The sequence below is a fragment of the Corythoichthys intestinalis genome, chromosome 17 (assembly GCF_030265065.1).
Source record: "Corythoichthys intestinalis isolate RoL2023-P3 chromosome 17, ASM3026506v1, whole genome shotgun sequence".
NCBI classification, from domain to species: domain Eukaryota; kingdom Metazoa; phylum Chordata; class Actinopteri; order Syngnathiformes; family Syngnathidae; genus Corythoichthys; species Corythoichthys intestinalis.
Window position 1 is genome coordinate 41,127,912 of NC_080411.1, and position 20,142 is coordinate 41,148,053.

A 20,142-nucleotide genomic window follows, 5' to 3' on the forward strand; every position below is an offset into this window, starting at 1 on the left:
TCAGAGAGTTACGCAAGCCAGTGGGTTCATATCAGCGACTGTTCATACCTGCAAAAATAGATGCATACATATATGAAATTAAAAAAAATTATTATTATTTTTTTAATTCGATAACGCATTGGTGAGAGGGTATGATAAAATTACTGCCAACTCGTGTTGCAGGAGTTGAGGCGGGTCCATTTGTGACGTCGTAATGCGCGATGATGTCATCCTGCAATTTCGCACATGACGTGAGTTAGTGGCTTTTCTCACGTGCTTACATGCAAATATTGCAAACCTTCGGCAAATATGTCTTGATTTTCATCTGTCGTGAGTGCAGTGAGTAATGCAAAATATTATAGGTCTTAGTAGTGTCGTTATATTTTAAGCGTTTTAAATATTTAGGGCTCAAGCACCAAGTGGTGCAAGAGTCCTATTGTAATGCAAATTATTGTTATTGTATTCTTTTTAGGGGCAAATGAAAACGGACAATTTGGAGGCCTTAACATGCTTGAAAACTTACCAAAATTTGCAGATACATCGGGCTTGGCGTAAATTTCAATAATTTTGCAACCTTGCGAAAACAAGTAAAAAAATTGACGCAACATCGCTTCTTTGAATTTTTCAAAAAAGCCCCTCCTATTAGTTATTTTTCCAACATAGAGCAATGCAAAGTGGAAAGTCGAGACCTTGTGCAAAACCAAAAAGTCTGTTGGACCCATATCTCAAACCCGACATGAAAAGTTCAGTAGCCCCTCCTTTTTTGTAGGACCCTCTTCAATAAGGTTTCTTTCACCTTGGTATCTGAATGTATTTATCATACACAGGATATACAAAAAAATCTCTGGAGTGGTAGATGAAGTTTTTTTTCTTCTTTTAAGTAAAAGTACAGATACAAGTGCGAAATTGACTTAAATTACAAGTATCTCAAAAAAAAAAAAAAAAACTCAAGTAACACTACAAAAGTACTTGCTTTAAAATTTCCAAGTAAAAAATAAACGTATTTTCTCCCGCTTCAAAAATTTAATATACGTATATATGTTATATACAAATATATATACATACAAACATACAGAGATGAGTCAATATTAAAAAAAAAAAAAAAAACAGAAAATTCATTGCTCAGTTTTATTGAAAACTGTGCAGAATGGAATAAAAACAACCAATGAAATTGACTACACAGTAAACTGATCCTCAATAAGCTCAATAAGTCCAAGACTTAGCTTAATGGCAGATTGCAAGCAACTATCAGGTGCATACCGCCACCTACTGTACAAGAGTGTGGTGGGTTTTATTGGTAAATATCTTGTTCACCTGGCTAATCTTGCTTGTACTCGTGTAGTTGTAATTTATCGATTGCGACGGAGATATGAAAACGAAACTATCAATTCACAATGAGAAAATAAAAGAATACAAACAAAAGTAATGTGTAACGCAGGCGACGATTTGAAAAGTAGTGGAGTTAAAAGTAGATGCCCGCTTTAAAATGTAGTGGAGTAAAAACTTACTTCATATTTGTACTCAAGTACAGATATACACAAATGTACTTCAGTACGTTACATTCCACCAATGCATTTCCGTCAGTCATGCCCACAACACAAAAGAGGTTCCACACACACAAAAAAAAGCAGTTTCCAGCACGTGCTTTCATGAGATGAGAGGGGGACGATCTGCCGCCACCCTGAGTTGCATGCCGTCTGAGTTGCGCCAAACTGCGAGGGCCCCTTCAGTCCTGGTTTCTATTGTTATTGTTTTCTCTTGACCAGAAAGATAATTCTATGTATACTGTACAACTTGTCATTACGTGGAAATATTTACAGTATAATGTAATTTTATCTTCAGACTACTAACTATTCTGTCCAACTTGATCACATTAATTCTTGAACAGAATGTCATTGGACATATTTAAAATTTCAATTCAACAGTTAAAAGCATTCAATGGAAAAAATGTTTACATTACAATAAATATTACTCAATAATAACCAGCTGCTGGTGTGCTGCTTTAACTTTATTAAAATACATTGCCATTAGACAATTCAAGAACATTTGTACACAACTTCAACTAATTCAAATAAAAGCTGAATAGTTTCAACGAATTGACAAAAATATTAATTTAAAAAAAAAAAAAGTTTTCACTGGTTGCCAGCCTGCTTCATGACACTCAGTAAAGACTGTGAACTCTCCAAGATCTGTGGGAGAAGAGCAAAAATAAGAAAATGAAACAAGACCAAAAGCTGTTTGCCCAGCTATGTGTGCTGTTATTGTTGTTTTATTTATTTATTAGGGCTGTCAAACGATTAAATTTTTTAATCGAGTTAATTACAGCTTAAAAATATAATTATTCGTAATTAATCTATAAAATATGCCATATTTTTCTGTAAATTATTGTTGGAATGGAAAGATAAGATGGATATATACATTCAACATACGGTACATAAGTACTGTATTTGTTTATTATAACAATAAATCAACAAGATGGCATTAACATTATTAACATTCTGTTAAAGCGATCCATGGATAGAAAGACTTGTAGTTCTTAAAAGAAAAATGTTAGTACAAGTTATAGAAATTTTATATTAAAACCCCTCTTAATGTTTTCATTTTAATAAAATTTGTAAAATTTTCCATCAAAAAATAAACTAGTAGCCCGCCATTGTTGATGTCAATAATTACTTACACAATGCTTATGGGTGCTGAAGCCTATAAAATCAGTCGCACCCAAGCGCCAGCAGAGGGCGGCAAAACTCCATAAAACACAATTAACAAGTGAGCGTTTCACTGTACCGTCATTTAAATGTGTCTGAGCGGGGCATCTGCGTTAATTGCGTCAAATATTTTAACGTGATTAATTTAAAAAATTAATTAACGCCCGTTAACGCGATAATTTTGACAGCCCTATTATTTGTTTATTTTTTATTTTTGCATCAGCTTGATTGCTGAGGTCACTAACGCCGCTTTCGGACTGTCGAAACCCGAGTGCTTACAGTGGGGCTAATAGGTATATAGTCAACACCAACTGTGAAGGTTCTCCTACTTGAAAAAATTAGAGAGGCCTGTAATTGTCAACATGGGTAAACCTTAACCATGAGAGACAGAATGTGGAGAAAAAAAAACAGAAAATCACATTGTTTGATTTTTAAAGAATTTATTTCCAAATCATAGTGGAAAATAAGTATTAGGTCAATACCAAAAGTTCATCTCAATACTTTGTTATGTACCCTTTATTGGCAATAACGGAGGCCAAACGTTTTCTGTAACTCTTCACTAGGTGTAAAGAAATCAACTGTGGGAGCAATTATTAGAAAATGGAAGACATACAAGACCACTGATAATCTCCCTCGATCTGGGGCTCCATGCAATATCTCACCCCGTGGCGTCAAAATGATAAGAACGGTGAGCAAAAATCCCAGAACCACACGGGGGGGACCTAGTGAAAGACCTACAGAGAGCTGGGACCACAGTAACAAAGGCTACACAATGCACCGCCAGGGACTTGAATCCTGCACTGCCAGACGTGTCGCCCTGCTGAAGAAAGTACACGTCCAGGCCCGTCAGCGGTTCGCTAGAGAACATTTGGATGATCCAGAAGAGGACTGGGAGAATGTATTATGGTCATATGAAACCAAAATATAACTTTTTGGTAGAAAAACTGATTCTCGTGTTTGGAGGAGAAAGAATACGGAAATGCATCCGAAGAACACCATACCCACTGTGAAGCATGGGGGTGGAAACATCATGCTTTGGGGCTGTTTTTCTGCAAAGGACGACTGATCTGTGTATAGGAAAGAATGAATGGGGTCTTGTATCGAGAGATTGTGAGTGTAAATGTCATTCCATCAGCAAGGGCATTGAAGATTAGACATGGCTGGGTCTTTCAGCATGACAATGATCCCAAACACACAGCCAGGGCAACAAAGGGGTGGCTTTGTAAGAAGCATTTCAAGGTCCTGGAGTGGCCTAGCCAGTCTCCAGGTCTCAACCCCATAGAAAATCTGTGGAGTGCGTTGAAAGTCCGTGTTGCCCAACGACAGCCCCAAAACATCACTGCTCTAGAGAAGATCTGCATGGAGGAATGGGCCAAAATACCAGCAACCGTGTGTGAAAAGCTTGTGAAGGGTTACAGAAAACGTTAGGCCTCCGTTATTGCCAACAAAGGGTACATAACAAAGTATTGAGATGAACTTTTGGTATTGACCAAATACTTATTTTCCACCATGATTTGCAAATAAATTCTTTATAAGTCAAACAATGTGATTTTCTTCCCCCCCCCCCCCCCCCCCACACACACACACACACACACACATTTTGTCTCTCATGGTTGAGGTTTACCCATGTTGACAATTACCAAGTGGCGAACTTGCAAAATTAGTGGTTGACTAAAGACTTATTTGCCCCACTGTAGTTCCAACAACTATAGGCCTCCCTAGTAGTTATCAGAACCACCCTTCGCCAGGCAGTCGTGTTCGCACACGGGTACTGCGCCTGATACAAACTGCTGTGACATAGTCTGTGCAAGTGATGCAATATTTACTCCCCACAACCATCTCTGGCAAAATAAAACCGCAAAAACGACAAATTTTTGCACTAAAAAAGTTCACCTGACTATAAGCCGCCACGCACAAAATTTGGCACGAAAACAGAATTTGTTCATTGATAAACTGCACTGGACTATAAGCCATGTTGTCTTCTATGTAATACAGGATATTATCACCAAAAAATATTAACCGGTAACACTTTGACAGCAGTATCATACGACTGTCATAAGACCAAATGAACCACCATGAAGCGTTATTGCTTCAAGAAGCTTCATTTGGCCATCGCTGCTCCTTTGGGAGAAAGTGAACCTCTGCTGCCACCTGCTGACAACTTGTTGTCGGAAATGCCTATTAGCATGCATTGCAGTGCTACAGATGTAAAAAAAAAAACAAACAAAAAAACAATCAAAATTCATGTTCTTTGCTAATTATTTCTTCAGTTACTGTTCCAATTGTTTCATTAATTGCTAGGTTTGGTATTGGTTACAATTTATATATCAGTGGCGCCATTAGACTGTCATAATTATGACATGAAACTGTCATGAGCATTAGTGACTGCCTATAACAGAAGTTATTTAGTGTTATTCAGCAAGCAGTTTCACTTTTGAATGGATGTAAAAGATCCAAGCTTGACATAAATGGAATTAGTGCCATAATTTGCCAGATGACACTAAATGACAACTGTCATAAGCATTCATTAAAGCCCATGATCGTGTCATATCATAATTATGATGTTCTTATGACAGTCTTATGACGCCGCTGTCAAATAAATTGTTACCTATTAACCCAAACAAATCAACAAATAAGCTGCACTGGACTATAAACTCCAGGATTCAAAATTAAGGGAAAAAGTAGCCGCTTATAATCCGAAAATTACAGAAAACAACAAAACAAAGACCGTTGAGGACACAGCGGCAATTCTTCCATGTTTGAAGGGAAGAGTTTTAATCGGCGAGCAAATCCAACCTCTAACGACGAGACGGGAAAAGCACACAAATTCAATACAGGGTAGTGTAGGTTACGTACTAGAGTTCCTACAGTCCCACTGAAAGTCCCTATCTTAGAGTATGGATTAAAATGGTTCTCGGAACTTGAAATCCTGGCCTCAAGGTTCTAGGAACTAGTTCCTACAGTGCAAAAGTGGTTAATAAGAACTCTGAACCTGCAAGGTTCCTCAATCAAGTCTTCCTCAAGGACTTTCAGTCATGTGAAAAAATTAGGACACCCCACGGAAGCCTGTGTGTTTTCTAATATATTTGCTCATATGGATATTTAATATCAATTTTAAAAAACCTTAAGAGATTCAAGTAATAGAACTAAACAAAACTTTCTATAAAATGTAATTGTAAATAAATGCAATTTCTGTTGAGGTATAAGTTAGGACACCCTCACATTCAATTCCACTTAAAATGGCTAAAATCACACACAGGTGCATCACATCAGGTGCACATGATTAGAACATCATTACCCAGTGTTTTGAAGGAGGCTTGCCTTCACATTTAATTTGGTTTGCCCCTGACTGTTGAAGTTAGAGAAAACACCATTGTGAGATCAAAGGAGCTAGCTATCTGAGGCCTTCAGAAAGAAGATTCTAGACGCTTACTAGTCTGGTAGTGGTAAGGGATTTCAAAAGATCTCAAAAGAATATATAATCAGCCATTCCACTGTCCGGAAACTAGTATACAAGTGGATGACATTCAAAACAACTGCCAACATGCCTAGGTCTGGCCGTTCAAGCAAGTTCACCCCGAGAGCAGACTGCAAGATGCTAAAAGAAGTCTCCAAAAACCTTAAAATGTCATCATTTGACATACAGAAGGCTCTTACTACTGTTGATGTGAAAGTGCATGCCTCTACAATCAGAAAGAGACAAGTTTAACCTTCATGGGACGGAGGCCAGACTGAAGTTTGCTAGAGTGAATGTAGAAAAAGACCTGGAATAATATTTTTCGACAGATGAATCTAAAATGGAATTATTTGGACACCAGAATAGAGGAGGTGTTTGGCGTAAACCTAATACAGCAAAAGTTTTTTTTAAAAAGCCTCTTACAGACTGTGAAGCATGGAGGTGGAAGTGTCATTGTTTTGGGATGCTTTCCTGCAACAGGACCTGGCTAGCTCACCATCATACAACCCCTAGCAAAAAGTATGGAATCACCAGTATCGGACAAGCACTCTTTCAGACATTCATGTAGAACAAACTCCGAAAAGAAGCTTGAAAAAAAAAATGAATTAGTTCAAAAGTGCAAACTCTTTAGCATTCAGAAACACTAAAAGAAATGAATTAAAAAAAAAAACATTGTGGTGGTCAGCAAATCATCATCTTGTCAACTGTCAATCTGCATTGGACAAGGTGTCAAGTGTCAAGAATCTGAATTGGACTAGGTGATGATAGTGGAACTTTTGTTTAGTGCTGTTCCAGTGAGATTTACAAAGATGACTGCCCGACGAAAACATAAAAATTCCCTCAGTCCTTGATGATATGGGGCTGCATGTCAGGCAAAGGCACTGGGGAGATGGCTGCGGTTAAATCTTCGATAAATGCACAAATTTACATAGAAATTTTACACAACTTTCTCATCCCTTCAATTGAAAATATGTTTGTCATTTTCCAAGATGACAATACTTAATGCCACGGAGCTAAAACTGTTAAAGCATTCTTTGGAGAAAGACTAATCCAGGCAATTTCATGGCCTGCAAATAGCCCAGATCTCAACCCTGTTGAAAACCTGTGGTGAAAATTGGAAAAAAAAAAAATGGTCCACAGCAAGGCTCCGACCTGCAAGGATGATCTGGCAGCTGCAATGAAAGAGAATTAGCACCAAATTGATGAAGAATACACATCAAGTCCATGTCTCAGAGATCGCAAGCTGTCATAAAAGCCAGAGGAGGTGCTACTAAATACTAGAGATGTGTTTTTATTGTTATTTCTTTGTTTGTGTCTCATGATTCCATCCCCCCCCCCCCCCCCTCAGAATGGAGTGATTCCATATATATTTCCCTGCACTTGGTCTATAAAAGTAACATTTACTGACCATCACAATGTTTTTTTATGCATTTCTTTCAGTGTTTCTGAATGCCAAAGAGTTGCGCTTTTGAACTAATTAATTTTTATTTTTTTTGCAAGCTTTTTATCAGACTTTGTTCTACATGATAAAATGTCTGAGTGAGTACTCGTTCGAGGCTGATGATTCCATAATTTTTGCTAGGGATTGTAGGTGGTCGGGTGTCCTAACTTTTTCTTCAGTTAGAATATGCATTTTTGTTAATATGATTGGTTCAATGAGTAAATCAATGTTAATTTTTGGTGTTTACCTGCAATTAAATCATCTTTTCCAGAGTTAAAAAAAAAAATAACGAGATCAGACATTGATATGTGAACATTTCTTAATATAGAACAATATATGGGGTGTCCTCTAATTTTTTCACATGACTGTAAAACCACTGATGTAATACCATAAACAGTTTCAGTTTAGAATTCGATTTTTCGCTATTCAAGCTACTTGGAAAACAGGAAAAACACCTTTGTGTATGCGGACTGCGTCTCTGAAATGGTGCGTTCGATGGTGTCATATGCAGCCGTTTTTTGTGCCAGGCTTTTATTAACTTTGTTCAGCTTCTCCGAGAGATTGTGGATGTCACAATGGAGCTGTTCCTTAATCTCTTCTTCTTGCTTGATCTGATTCCTCAACCGTTCCCTCTTGGAAAACAAGTCATCAAAACCTGAGAGGGAAAAAGAAGAAAAATGGTGTGATTGGAAAACCTTGAATGTTTGTCAACTTGACAGCAGCAAATTTTGAAGACATGAAGCCACTTTAAGAAATATGCACAAATGTTAAAAATGACATTCATTCATTTTTCATGCCGCTTTTTCCTCACGAGGGTCGCAAATAGTGTCAAAATGTAATAATGTATTTTAACTACTTTGTTGCCATCGACAGCAGAAGACGTCAAATTAGCCCTGCACAGAATATTGTTTGAACATAGCGCATGCGCACTAGTCACAGCGCAGGACGTGCAGCTGTTTTTTGTTTTAAACATGTAAACTTTTGTTTTACTTCATAAAAGCAGCGAGTGTGTAGATACTAGGGGTGTAACGGTACTAGAGCTGAAACGAATACTCGAGCAACTCGAGTAACTCGAGTTTAAAAACTGATCCGAGTAATTTTATTCACCTCGAGGAATCGTTTAATTTTGCCAGCTCTAGGCATCACGTTTTGCCCGGACTACATTTAATGCGGGACAACGCGCTGAAGTCACGTGCATAGGAGGAAGAAGCAATTAAAAAAAAAAAAAGTTTTTTTAAAACTTACCGCAGCCGACAGCCGCTACAAACTACGCCCGCATGATGCTAGTTTGGTAGCAGGTAGTGTCCGATGCGTCTCATAGATGCATTTAAGACTAGATGCGAAATGACAGACTCGGCCGCGTCTGGGCAGCGTTAGTAAACAGCCGCCATCTTTAAGCAGTCGACTTCTCATCGCTAATAAATACAACGTTACTTTCACTCGCTCACGTAACGTTAGCCCTTCGGAGGGCTAGGTTTCTATTGATTAATACCACTGTTGATGCGTGGCTAACATGTCTTACATACAGGCTTTATTTGATCTGTAAAAACACAGCACTGTAGAGTGATGAGGGTGTAAAATTAAAACATAATAAAGCTAACTCAGTTTTAGCTCAGTAGTCATTACTGAATAAATGTGCTCCAATAGAGCAGGTATAATACATTTATTATTTACTATGTAAGTTAGCCAATTGTTCTTTTGTTGTAAATAGATCCTCATATATTTATTTTTTTATACTGTTTGAGGATCAGCTCAAAAAAAAAAAAAAAAGCTGAAAAAAGCTGTCCAAAATTTCAATGTAAACTGGTGCATTTATTGAAGAATTAACCACAGCCATCTCCCGAGTGCCTTTGCCTGACATCATGCAGCCCATCATCAAGGACTGAGGAAATTTTGATGTTTTCTTCAGGCAGTCATCTTTGTAAATCTCACTGGAACAGCACCAAACAAAACTTCCAGCATCCTCACCTTGTCCAATGCAGATTCTTGACTCTTGACTACGTGTGCCTTTCATTGGAAATAATTGTGGTAATATTTCAGTATGCCCTCTGCTCAGGTTAGGTTAGGTTTCAAGGTGTTTTTGTGACTTAATAAGCCTCAACAAAAATTTTATTGCTAAACTAGTTTAAATTATATATATATATATATATATATATTAGTGCTGAAACGAATACTCGAGCAACTCGAGTTTTTAAAACTGATCTGAGTGATTTTATTCGCCTCGAGTAATCGTTTATTTTGACAGCTCTAAGCATCACGTTTTGCTCGGACTACTTTTAATGCGGGACAATGCGCTGATGTCACATGCGTAGAGGAAGCAGCAAAAAAAAAAAAAAAAAAAAAAAAAACCTTACATCAGCCGACAGCCACTAAAAACGACGCCGACGTTACTAAATACTAGCCCGCACGATGCTACGTTGATAGCAGGTAACGTCTGATGAGTCTCATAGAGATCACAAGTATGTTGAACTAGATGCCAAATGACAGACTCGGCCGCGTCTGGGCAGCGTTAGTAAACAGCTGCCATCTTAAAGCAGTAGAGCGCTAAGCGCTAATAAAGAGCACTAAGCACTAATAAATAAGATTAACGTTACTGTTAAGAGCTCACGTAACGTTAGACCTGCGGAGGGCTAGGTTTCTATTAATTCTGACCACTGTCGATGTGTGGCTAACGTGTCTTACATACAGGCTTTAACATAACATAGCGTTGTGGAGTGATGAGGGTGTAAAATAAAAACTCAATAATGCTAACTATCAATTTTAGCTCAGTAGTCATTGCTGGATAAAACACCAAGTAGCACTGGTCCCTAATGTGCTCCAATACAGCCTGTATCATACATTTATTTTGAACACTGCAAAAACTCAAAATCCTATCAGGACTTACAGTTTAGACTAACTTAAAGAGCATATGACACCAGAAAAAAAGTCTTAAATGGCATTATTATGTGAATTAGAATCATATTTTGAGACGATTCGACTATATACAACAATTTAGCAAAGCGCAGATGACGAGAAATTAGTCTTTTAATCTGCCGGTTAGCCACGCCTACAATTATAGGCCTTTAGCGTCCCCAACAGGTGGATGACGTCAGCGGTAGACTAGGCTCATCGGTTTTACTATTCAGCCCATTGAGGGGGAATTGTTCAGAACGAGGAAAACGCGATGAAGAGAGCTGCAAAATGTCATTGTTTCAGTCTCTCTACTACCAATATTTTTACAGGATATTCTTTTTATCCAAGTATTTTTCCCCAATAGCTATATAAATGGCTTGAGAAGGACCAGTCAGCCCGTCGAGGGGGAACTATTCACAATGAGGAAAACGCGACGAAGAGAGCGGCAAAATGTCATTGTTTCTGTCTCTTTACTTCAATATTTTTACAGGATATTCTTTTTACCCAAGTACTTTCCCCAATTGCTAAATAAATGGCATGGTCATGACAAATAACAATCTTGTGCTAAATGGAATATAAAATAATAAATTTATTCAAGACGACATGGCAAAATTACTCCATAATGGTCAAAACAGTCGACTTCACCTTTACTGTCACACCTCCCGAACGATATTTTATAAATAAATCGGACATATGTAATTTCCCTTCCCCGGCTTCGGAGAATGTAAACAGACCAGAAGGAGTGACAGCTAGCCGACATGCTAACCCGAACCGAGGGATGTTTCAAAGTCTTCGAAGTGGAAAATCACACATAACTAGCCTGGATTATTTGACATGACGACCCGGTTGTCGAGTTTCTTTGCGGATCGGCAAACCGCCCGGCGGAGAGCAATTTACAGTTCGTTCCCTGGAGGAGGGTGGCTGGAATTGTTGTGCAGCTAACGTGCTAACAGCTAACTGCTAATGAGCATGAGGATAGCTTTTTACATGCCTATCAATGATCAAACGTAAGTAGTCCTTTATTTAAAGGAATTTTATAGTGTTTACTTTGTAATCACTGTATTCGTATTTGACATAATACAAAACAAGATGTTTACTCACTTCCTTGTAAGTCCAATGGTCCCACAGTAAATATCCACGGTGAATGGGAACCTTTTGAAACTCCAAAAAGGCGCATACGCCTCTCCCGCATACAGAATGATGTTTCTGCAGCCATTTGGCTGGCGTGATGCAAAAAATAAAAGTATTAATCCGCAAAATCAGCTGAATCCTTCGTCCTCATACACAACAGTACACTGTATAGTAAGCCTGAACGATATATCGTTTAAACATCGCCATCGCGATGTGCGTGTGCGCAATAGTCCCATCGCAAGCACGTGCGATAGTTTTTCTTTTTTTTTGATCCACATACGCCTCACGTTCTGGTCTGCGCATAGCCTCCTACCCTCCCTCTCCCAGCCTTTTGATCGTCTCTGTCACTGCGGCACAACAATGGCTTTGATCTGGCCAAAGAAGCAGACTTCACACGGGCATCTGTCAATCATCGTTTAACTTGTTAAACAATTGCAAGGAAGCCGCGCTGGAATGAATGTGTGTAATGTGGGGACGTTGGAGACATTTAAATGCCAGAAGTGATCATGAGGAGTTTGAAATTTCTACATGTCACTTCAACGGTCACAGCTAAAGTAGATAAACAGAAACATTTAATAAAGCCAAGCATTTATCTGCTACAGTACTTTATTCTTGTTCAAAAATGATTTGGTTGGACAGTTATGTTTAAAACTTATCATAATTATGAAATTTGAAGTGCTTAAAAACCATTTATTTATATACATTTTTTAAATCACTTTGGGGGGTGGGGGGAGTGAGAAAAAAACATGTCTTATACACGGTGACCCAAAAAAAAGTTTACACTGCCATAATACAACTTAAATGCCATGTTTATTCAGTTTAGAATTAGAATTGAATCACAAATTATACATTATTGTAAAGAACATGTACAGTACACTCTATTTTTCAATGTGCCCTCCCTTAAGTGTCACAACAGCCTCCAGGCGCCTGCGGAACGCTTCTTTATGTAGGATGCTGTCATCTTTTCCCAAGATCTAACAATGGACCTCTCCAAGGCTGCCACAGAAGTTTGTGGCTTCTTACAGGCACTGTCCTCCACAGTTGCCCATATGCTATAATCCAGGGGATTGAGATCTGGACTCTGGGGTGGCCACATATCACCTTGTCAATCAATTTTTTGGTCCGCACAGATCGGCACTTCCAGACCCAGGTTTTCGTGAGGCTGTTCCAATATCTTTCAGCTTCTTTTTAACTTTGTAGACTGCACATCTGGATATTCTCGGATTTGCTGCAATCTCAGTAGGTGTCAGACCGGCACGCAGCAATTCAGGTACAGCTAAAGTTTTCTTCATTTTCAGCAGAAGCACAGGAATTGTAGAGACGAGAGATTACCAGCTGCATTGAGTGACCTTAATGAATCACTTAAGCATGACAACCTATTTAGATATGTTTCAATGGCTTTTAAACAAGCAGTCAACTGAGTGTAAACTTTTTTTTGGGTCAACCTGTATGTATCTCTTTCCAATGCTAAATCTGAATAAATACATTGGGCACAAAAAACACACACACCAAAAAAATTTTAAATGGGGGGGTGGGCTACTTCGCGGTTTTTCACTTATCGCGGCGGGTTCTGGTCCCCATTAACCGCGAAAAACAAGGGCTGACTGTACACTGTGGTGATCTAAAGTCTTTCCAAACAGCTATTTAAGTCATCTTGTAAAAATATCTTGAAAAAAATATATATAATTTTTTTTTAATATCGCAATATAATATCGCAATATATCGCAAACCCCAAAAAAATCGCAGCAATAGTTTTTCCCAATATCGTTCAGGCCTACTGTATAGTGAAGAGAACGTCTTCTACCGTACACGTCACAGCGCCCTCCTCCTCAATGCAAGACCGAAGCCGGAAGTCACTCATTTTCATGGCGCGGGATTCAAAAAACTAAATAAATATAGCGATCGCTTCCACACACATCCAAGCGGTCCATATCATTCAGGGGCATAAAATACCGCGTGCATTATGAAATAAACATGCTTTTTCGTGTCACAGGCACTTTAAAACTTAACTAGAACTTAAAAATGGCTTGACACAAATAGAAATGCAATTGAAACACGTGGGAAAAAAATCCTAACTTTTAAGTGACAAACATAACAGCATATACATATATATATATATATATATATATATATATATATATATATATATATATTTTTTTTTTTAAATAAGATCTAAAGGTTTTTTGAGTGAAAGCAGTGAATAAGTCTTTTTTTTATTGTAGTTACATCTATCAATTGTTGGCTGTCTTCAACAATATACATCGAAAATAAAGACATTGATTGACTCACCTAAAAATATATTTGTTTTATCCGATTACTCGATTAATCAATAACATTTTCAGTCTGCAGCCCTAATATATATATATATATATATATATATTAGATTAGTCGACGAATCATAAAAATAGTCGGCTGACTAATCGGGAGAAAATTTTTCGTATGGGACAGCCCTAGTTTGCATTATTCTGATTGTTTACGCCAATTTTTACACTTCCTGCAAATGAATATCAGCTCCAAAAATCGGTTATCGGCCCCACGAACTACTAATAATCGGTATTGGTCCTGAAAAACCGAGAGGAGTCTGGCTGCAGCCCGCCTCTCTCAGTACCCTGCGCCGCTCTTCTCAGTACCCATCCCGCAGACAGGAAATGACGCAACACCGCAGCTCTCAGTCCCCTCAGACCGGAAATGTCGTCAACCCTTGCGACGAAAACAAGTTACGTTATTTCACCTCTCGCGAAAAAAACACGGTAAGTGGCCGCACTGGAAAAAAGTTTTTAAAAGCGTATGCATGTTTAAAAATGTTAAATAGTTAAACAAGACTTGCGGTGAAAATATGAAGTGTTTATTCTGAGTTGAAAAGACCGTACTTATATCTAGTATTCTTAATGTAATTTAAATAATGTCTTCCTTTACTAACTGCATGTGACTTTGCTCTACTTATATTGTTTAATACGTACTGATGAATTCAGCAGCGAATTCGCTAATGCTGCTAATGCTTTTTACATTTTTTTTTCACAATGAACAGTCTTCTTTGTGTAGTTTTCATTATATTGCACTCTTATTTTTCATTATGTACATGCCTGCAATTTGCAGCTCGCTGTTTTTGTTGTTGTATGGTATTGTTGTTTTGCCTTCATTTGTTTTGTCTGGTCCTTTGTAGTTTGAATGTTGTCACATGATCCAAATAGGACAAGGTTGTAATTTTTTCTTGATATTGTTACTCTGCTTAGCTATATATTTTTTCATTATTTTGTTTTTTTTTTACTAGCTGCAAGATCACCACCCCATTGGGAAGAAACTAAATCACGACCCCCAAATGGTAGTCTTCCCATGCAGATACAGGGATGTCACACAGATCCAAATGGAAGTAAGTAGCATAAATATTAATGTACTTTAGATTTTGGACTGTGCTGAATACTTTTTTTTTGATAGACATCGAACACTGTAAAACCCACTGTGCAGACAGGACCAATGGTGACAATATAAGACCATGCCGAGCTTCATGGACGGTTCAAACTCATCCTGCCCAGGAACGGCTGGTATGTTTTATGTCTGAGACAAATGTTGTGCTCAGTGGAAATCTGGATAGGCTTATTATTCCTTATATTAGTTAACAATTGGACATAATTGATTATTTACTCTTTGTTTATTTAACCAATCAACATTCTCATTAGCTTATGCAAATCTTGAATATAAAGAGGCCAGAAATGGTGTTGATTGTCTAAAAAAAGAAAGTTTGATTGACACGTGCTGACTTTTGGAACGTTGGCCTGAACAATGAAATGGAATCAACTGTGAATTTTGAGGATTTAGTTTCTCTAAAGAACATAATGTCACTTGTACAATTAAGTAAAATGTAACTTTTTGTTTTTGTTTTTTTGCAGATATGAAATGCATATTTATAACTTGTCTAACAAGTAGCTCATTCAAAGGTATAAAAAAGTATTTTTTTGGCGTGTGTAGGGTATTATTTTAACTATGTAGCCTACAGAATGCTTGTATGGGCTCATGTAGGTGTCTGCGTACGTTTGTATTTATATAACATATGTCCGTGTGTATAGATTATGTATTTTTCAGGGAAGGACCATATTTGTGGCTGACCCCTATGTTGTTGCAACATGGTGAAAGCCTACAGGATGTGACCCACACATGCATCTGCCTGTAAGGCTGATTAGTAACAACTACAACTTGGAGCATTGGTTCATTTTCAAAGAACAGTCAAATCATAACAAATTAAATGATCCAAATTCCAATTATTTGTGGGAAGAAAAACAGATCCAATCTTGAGATCAGAGAACTATTGTTATCTCTAATGAAATTCAGTAACCATTCATATTGGCATGGCGTTTCCATGATGATCCAGAATAGCCTTGTTTGGTTTTGAAGGTATGTTCCAGTCGATCCTTTTATTTTGCCCCTTCAATTAAAGCAGAATTGCACTCCAGATGATTCATCCAATCATTTGAAGCAAAATTCTAAAATGCCACTCTAAAATTGCGAATGTTTTGTTTCAAGGGCATTGGCCCGGTCTCAACATTGGTAGGGACGAATATAATGCAAATAAGGTTGCTCAAAAGTTGGTGGGGACAACTTTAGCATCCTGAAAAGTTGGTCGTGTTATGTCCCTACCGTCCCTATGCAAACCTACGCCCTTGTTTTGTTTGCATGAATCATTTAAACCTGACTGGTTGGTGTTCTTATGCATGGAAACACGTTTGTAATTGTTTAACTACTGTATTTAATATAAACCTATATTTTCAATTGCAGAAAACGTTGACAGTCAATCAACAGGGGGACATGGAAAGAGAGGATTGGAAGTGAAATAGAGGTATTTGTAAAAGTGTGTATTCATTGATTCAAAACTTGAAGGAAGTGACTCGGTTAAATTCTTACGTTAGGGTTTTTCGGGACAGCCATAGGGGAAGGACTGTGGCATCTTCATGTTGGTAGGTGAGTTTAACTGTCCAATTTTGTCCTCTGTTATATTTGTATTCATTTATCCATTTGTAGTATGCTCTTTGCACTGTTCTGGATGCTCTCTTTGAGTTTAACCATTGTAAAATGAAGTTCACCGAATCATTCAAATTGGGCTACAAAATATCCTTGTCGTTATTCTTTATTTACACTTGTTTTTAATTTTTGTTAGACTGATATGCCAACTCTGAGGAAGTGGTGGTGTATATTGCTAGTGGACAATTTCAAACTTGGGTGCATGGTAAGTCTTTGAAACTGTTGATATGGCATTCATAGGAAAGTAGGTGCACAGCACCTTAATTCTTTGTTGGAAAATGTGGAATACTTATTTTTGTATTTTTTCAACTTAGGTGAGCCACAGGAAAGAGTTTGCCCATTGGACAGATAAGGCAAAAGCATTACTGCAGGGTGAAGTGCCACCAGTCTATCAGCTACAGAAGTGAAATTTGAATATAATTGCTGAGGTCAGCTTTTAAAGACTTTTTAGTGTCCATTACTCTGACGCACTTTTGAACATGTCCCCCTTTATTCACTGATTTTTTTTTAGGAAGAGGTGCAACCACAGCTCCTTCAAGTTAGTGGTGGCCCACTCCAAAAAGATATGGCGGGAAAAAATGGTAAGATTGTTTATATATCTAGTTTAATGCAATGCCTGAAAAGAAAAATCAAGCATAAAATTAACAAAGCATCATTTTTATTATGTAATATTCAAATAGCTGTTTTCTTTCTCTTTTCCAATGAACAGTTTTGGTAAAAGGATTGTGCAAGACAGCACAAAAGCCTCGGACAGGGTGGGGTGGGGGGGGGGGGGGGGGGATCAATGCAGTAGGAGTTCCCAAGCATCCTGCAGATGGAAGAGGATGAGCACGAACTACAATGTCTTGGAGCCATTCAAGTTCTGTTTCAACCATCTGGAAGATGGATTTACCTTTTTTGAGGAGATTGTTGACCAAAGAAAATATCTGGTATTCTCTCAATAATAATAAAAAAAATAATAAAAATAAAGTTTACCATATTAGAACTGGTTGTATTGAGTTCATTTTTCTACACTTATAAATTAGTTGTTTTTTTTCTTTTATCCCAGATGTTAGTTGTAGGTAGTTTTAATTACCTGTGATGAAGGCTTGCCGAAAAATGTCAGGTAATTAAAACAACCTACAACTATTGTCTGGGATAAAAGAAAAGAACAACTAACACATTGACAACTATTTTGTCATTTCTGTTTGAAATAAAGGTGCCTTTCCTGGAGCAGAAAGTTTAATATAGTTTCTGAATTAGTTAATTAGGATCTTCACCCACATGAATGAATTTAAGTAGCAAAATGAAAGACAAAATTGGTTTGGTTGCAACATTGAGAGAATATTACGTTTTTGATACATTAAATTGTAATGAAGCTATATTAATGTGTCCGTTCATAAAAATGTAAGGATGACAGCAATTTCTAATAATTCTCAATTGGAGTATATTTTACAATTGACAAACTAAAGTACACACTGTGATAGGTCATATGCGATCTCTCAGTCACCAATTAAACCTTTATTGCAGTAGTGTGTATTTTAATTTTGATGTACTGTAACCGTGTTTTTCATTTTGGTAAAATCAGCAGGCTTTAACAAACTGACCGCGCTTAAAGAGTTAATCTCCCGATTTCACCAAATCAATTTAAGGAGCATGGAAATAAATTATTGTTTAAATAATAATGAGTGATGCTGAAACCGAAAATAAAAGACGTGCGAAAAGGAAAGTAAACTAGTATTTACGTTCGAATGGACGCTAACTATTACGATAAAACCGGAAGCTCGGAGCTCGAGCGCTGTTTCATGTTGTCATTTCCGGTCTGAGAGCTGCGATATTGCGTCACTTCCTGTCTGTGGGATGGGTACTGAGACGAGCGGCGCAGGGTACTGAGAGAGGCGGGCTGCAGCCAGACTCTCTTGGAAAAACCCGTATCAGTCGATCTCTAGTCAGAAGGTTGTTAGAGTGTTTTCTAACTTTTCTTATTTTCAGTTTTGCAAGTGGTAATTTTACAGTTACTCTGTTGTCTGTGTAAAAATAGCAGATTTTTTTTTTTTTTTAAGTAACCGGTTCATCTGTCGCCGTCAATAGCACCCAATGAGTGAAGATAGTTGGATATAAATCAAAGATGAATTTCAGGGTGGCCCGTGAATCCCTTCATGTTTTTTTTCTCTTTATAGTTCTACCCTTGGAAGAAAAAGAAGCTGTTGGACTTCATAAAAGTCGCATTGTCCAGGAGGACGTAATAACGTATAATATAATGACTACATTAGTCAAGTTTATTAGAAACTTTGGACTTTTTTTTTAACCAATGTTTTTAAATAGATGCGGTCTTCGTCTACCAAAAAAAGGGTGCACCAACAGCGTGCATCGTCGCATTTGACAAAAACTTCCTAATGATGTTCCAAATGAATGAAAGCACTTACACTTGACGAGTTCATTGTTATAGGTCTGTAGAGCAGCTGCTTGTTGAGACATGTTGGAGTCAGATATCAGTCGTTCCAGTGTGGACGAAGTTGTCTTGCAATTTTCAAACTCAATGCATGGGGCGGAGTTCCGCCGAACCTTAGATGTGTCTCACGGAGCACCAGCAAATGTGACTTGAAAGAAATAAAAAAAAAAATTTTTGGTTAGTGTCCAAGACGTGTCTGCCTGACAATCGACATTACTCAAAAACATTTACATTTCCGCAGGAGAGCTGTTCAGTATTTTTCTGTTGCTGGTTGCTGCCCGCTGTTTCCTTTTCCTTATCCTCTTCTTTTTTTCTTAATTTAATGTCGCTCGCAAAGTCTTTTAGTACATGTTCGCCACCCATTGACCCGGAATGGTAACTACAATAGTATTGAGATAAAGCATTATATGAGAAAAGTGGTTTTTAACCTTGCTAAAGGTACCGAAACTCATGAGTTTCTCACTCGCATTAACCGAACCCTTTGGAATTAAAAAAAAAAATCTTAAGTTTTTTTTTTTCAAATTCCAAATCAATATATCTAAGCTAGAAAGCTAAAACCTAGGTGAATTTCCATTCAAATGTCTTCTCATTTAGACACCATGTTTTTAAGCTGGCCATAATGTATGTTTTTATCTTTATACCTGCAGCATCATCAGACCGCTAAACCAAAACTGGCCCAATCCGCATATCTTGGAATTTTTCATTCAAATTTGGAGGAATATATCTTATATTGTTCAATATCAAACCTGCTTAGTTGCATTAACCTTGACTGTGCATTTCTGTCATGTTTACATTTCAAATTATATCAAATTTAATAAAAAAAAAAAAAAACGGCACAAAATGATCATCAAATTTGTACACAGTCATTATGTAAAAAAAATAAATAAACATGACTCTTCCAACAAATCCAATAAACAGTTTCAATTTACAACAAATAATTTAGCCATTTGATTTGCTTTTCTCATATGAAAAAGAAATTAAACGTGAGTCATTTCACACTGTTTCTACTTTTGTTTTCATGTCGACATTCTCATTCTATTACATTTTTACGTTTTACGTTTACGTTTTTTTTTTCATGTAAACACAGTGCACG

General features: G+C 37.4%; 1 protein-coding gene and 1 long non-coding RNA gene across 8 annotated transcripts; one reads left to right on the forward strand and one right to left on the reverse strand.

Moving 5' to 3' along the window:
• Nucleotides 1-2,103: 2,103 nt before the first annotated feature.
• On the reverse strand, nt 2,104-19,408 carry LOC130905897 (microtubule nucleation factor SSNA1-like). Its single transcript, XM_057819675.1, has 4 exons — nt 19,281-19,408; nt 19,024-19,197; nt 8,038-8,237; nt 2,104-2,168 (listed from the first exon to the last, which is right to left on the reverse strand). The coding sequence occupies exons 2-4, from the start codon at nt 19,073-19,075 to the stop codon at nt 2,112-2,114; spliced, it is 309 nt and encodes a 102-aa protein (XP_057675658.1). The 5' UTR covers nt 19,076-19,197; nt 19,281-19,408; the 3' UTR covers nt 2,104-2,111.
• On the forward strand, nt 14,184-17,378 carry LOC130905898 (uncharacterized). 7 transcript variants are annotated; one of them, XR_009061169.1, is made up of 10 exons: nt 14,184-14,355; nt 14,877-14,975; nt 15,041-15,540; nt 15,670-15,769; nt 16,376-16,436; nt 16,507-16,558; nt 16,755-16,823; nt 16,933-17,046; nt 17,130-17,199; nt 17,328-17,378. It is a non-coding gene; the product is annotated as an uncharacterized LOC130905898 (long non-coding RNA). The 7 variants fall into 7 exon arrangements; XR_009061168.1 differs by having other exon boundaries at nt 15,041-15,147; nt 15,493-15,540; nt 15,670-16,436; XR_009061170.1 differs by having other exon boundaries at nt 14,189-14,355; nt 15,041-15,147.
• Nucleotides 19,409-20,142: the final 734 nt, after the last annotated feature.

Excerpts from the sequence above, each read along its gene's own strand:
- LOC130905897 (XM_057819675.1), bottom strand. The coding sequence starts at position 19,075 with ATGTCTCAACAAGCAGCTGCTCTACAGACCTATAACAATGAACTCGTC. Across the intron at positions 8,238-19,023 it reads TAACAATGAACTCGTCAAGT|GTTTTGATGACTTGTTTTCC; the intron begins GTAAGTGCTTTC and ends TTTCCCTCTCAG. Across the intron at positions 2,169-8,037 it reads CGCAGTCCGCATACACAAAG|ATCTTGGAGAGTTCACAGTC; the intron begins GTGTTTTTCCTG and ends CTTCTCCCACAG.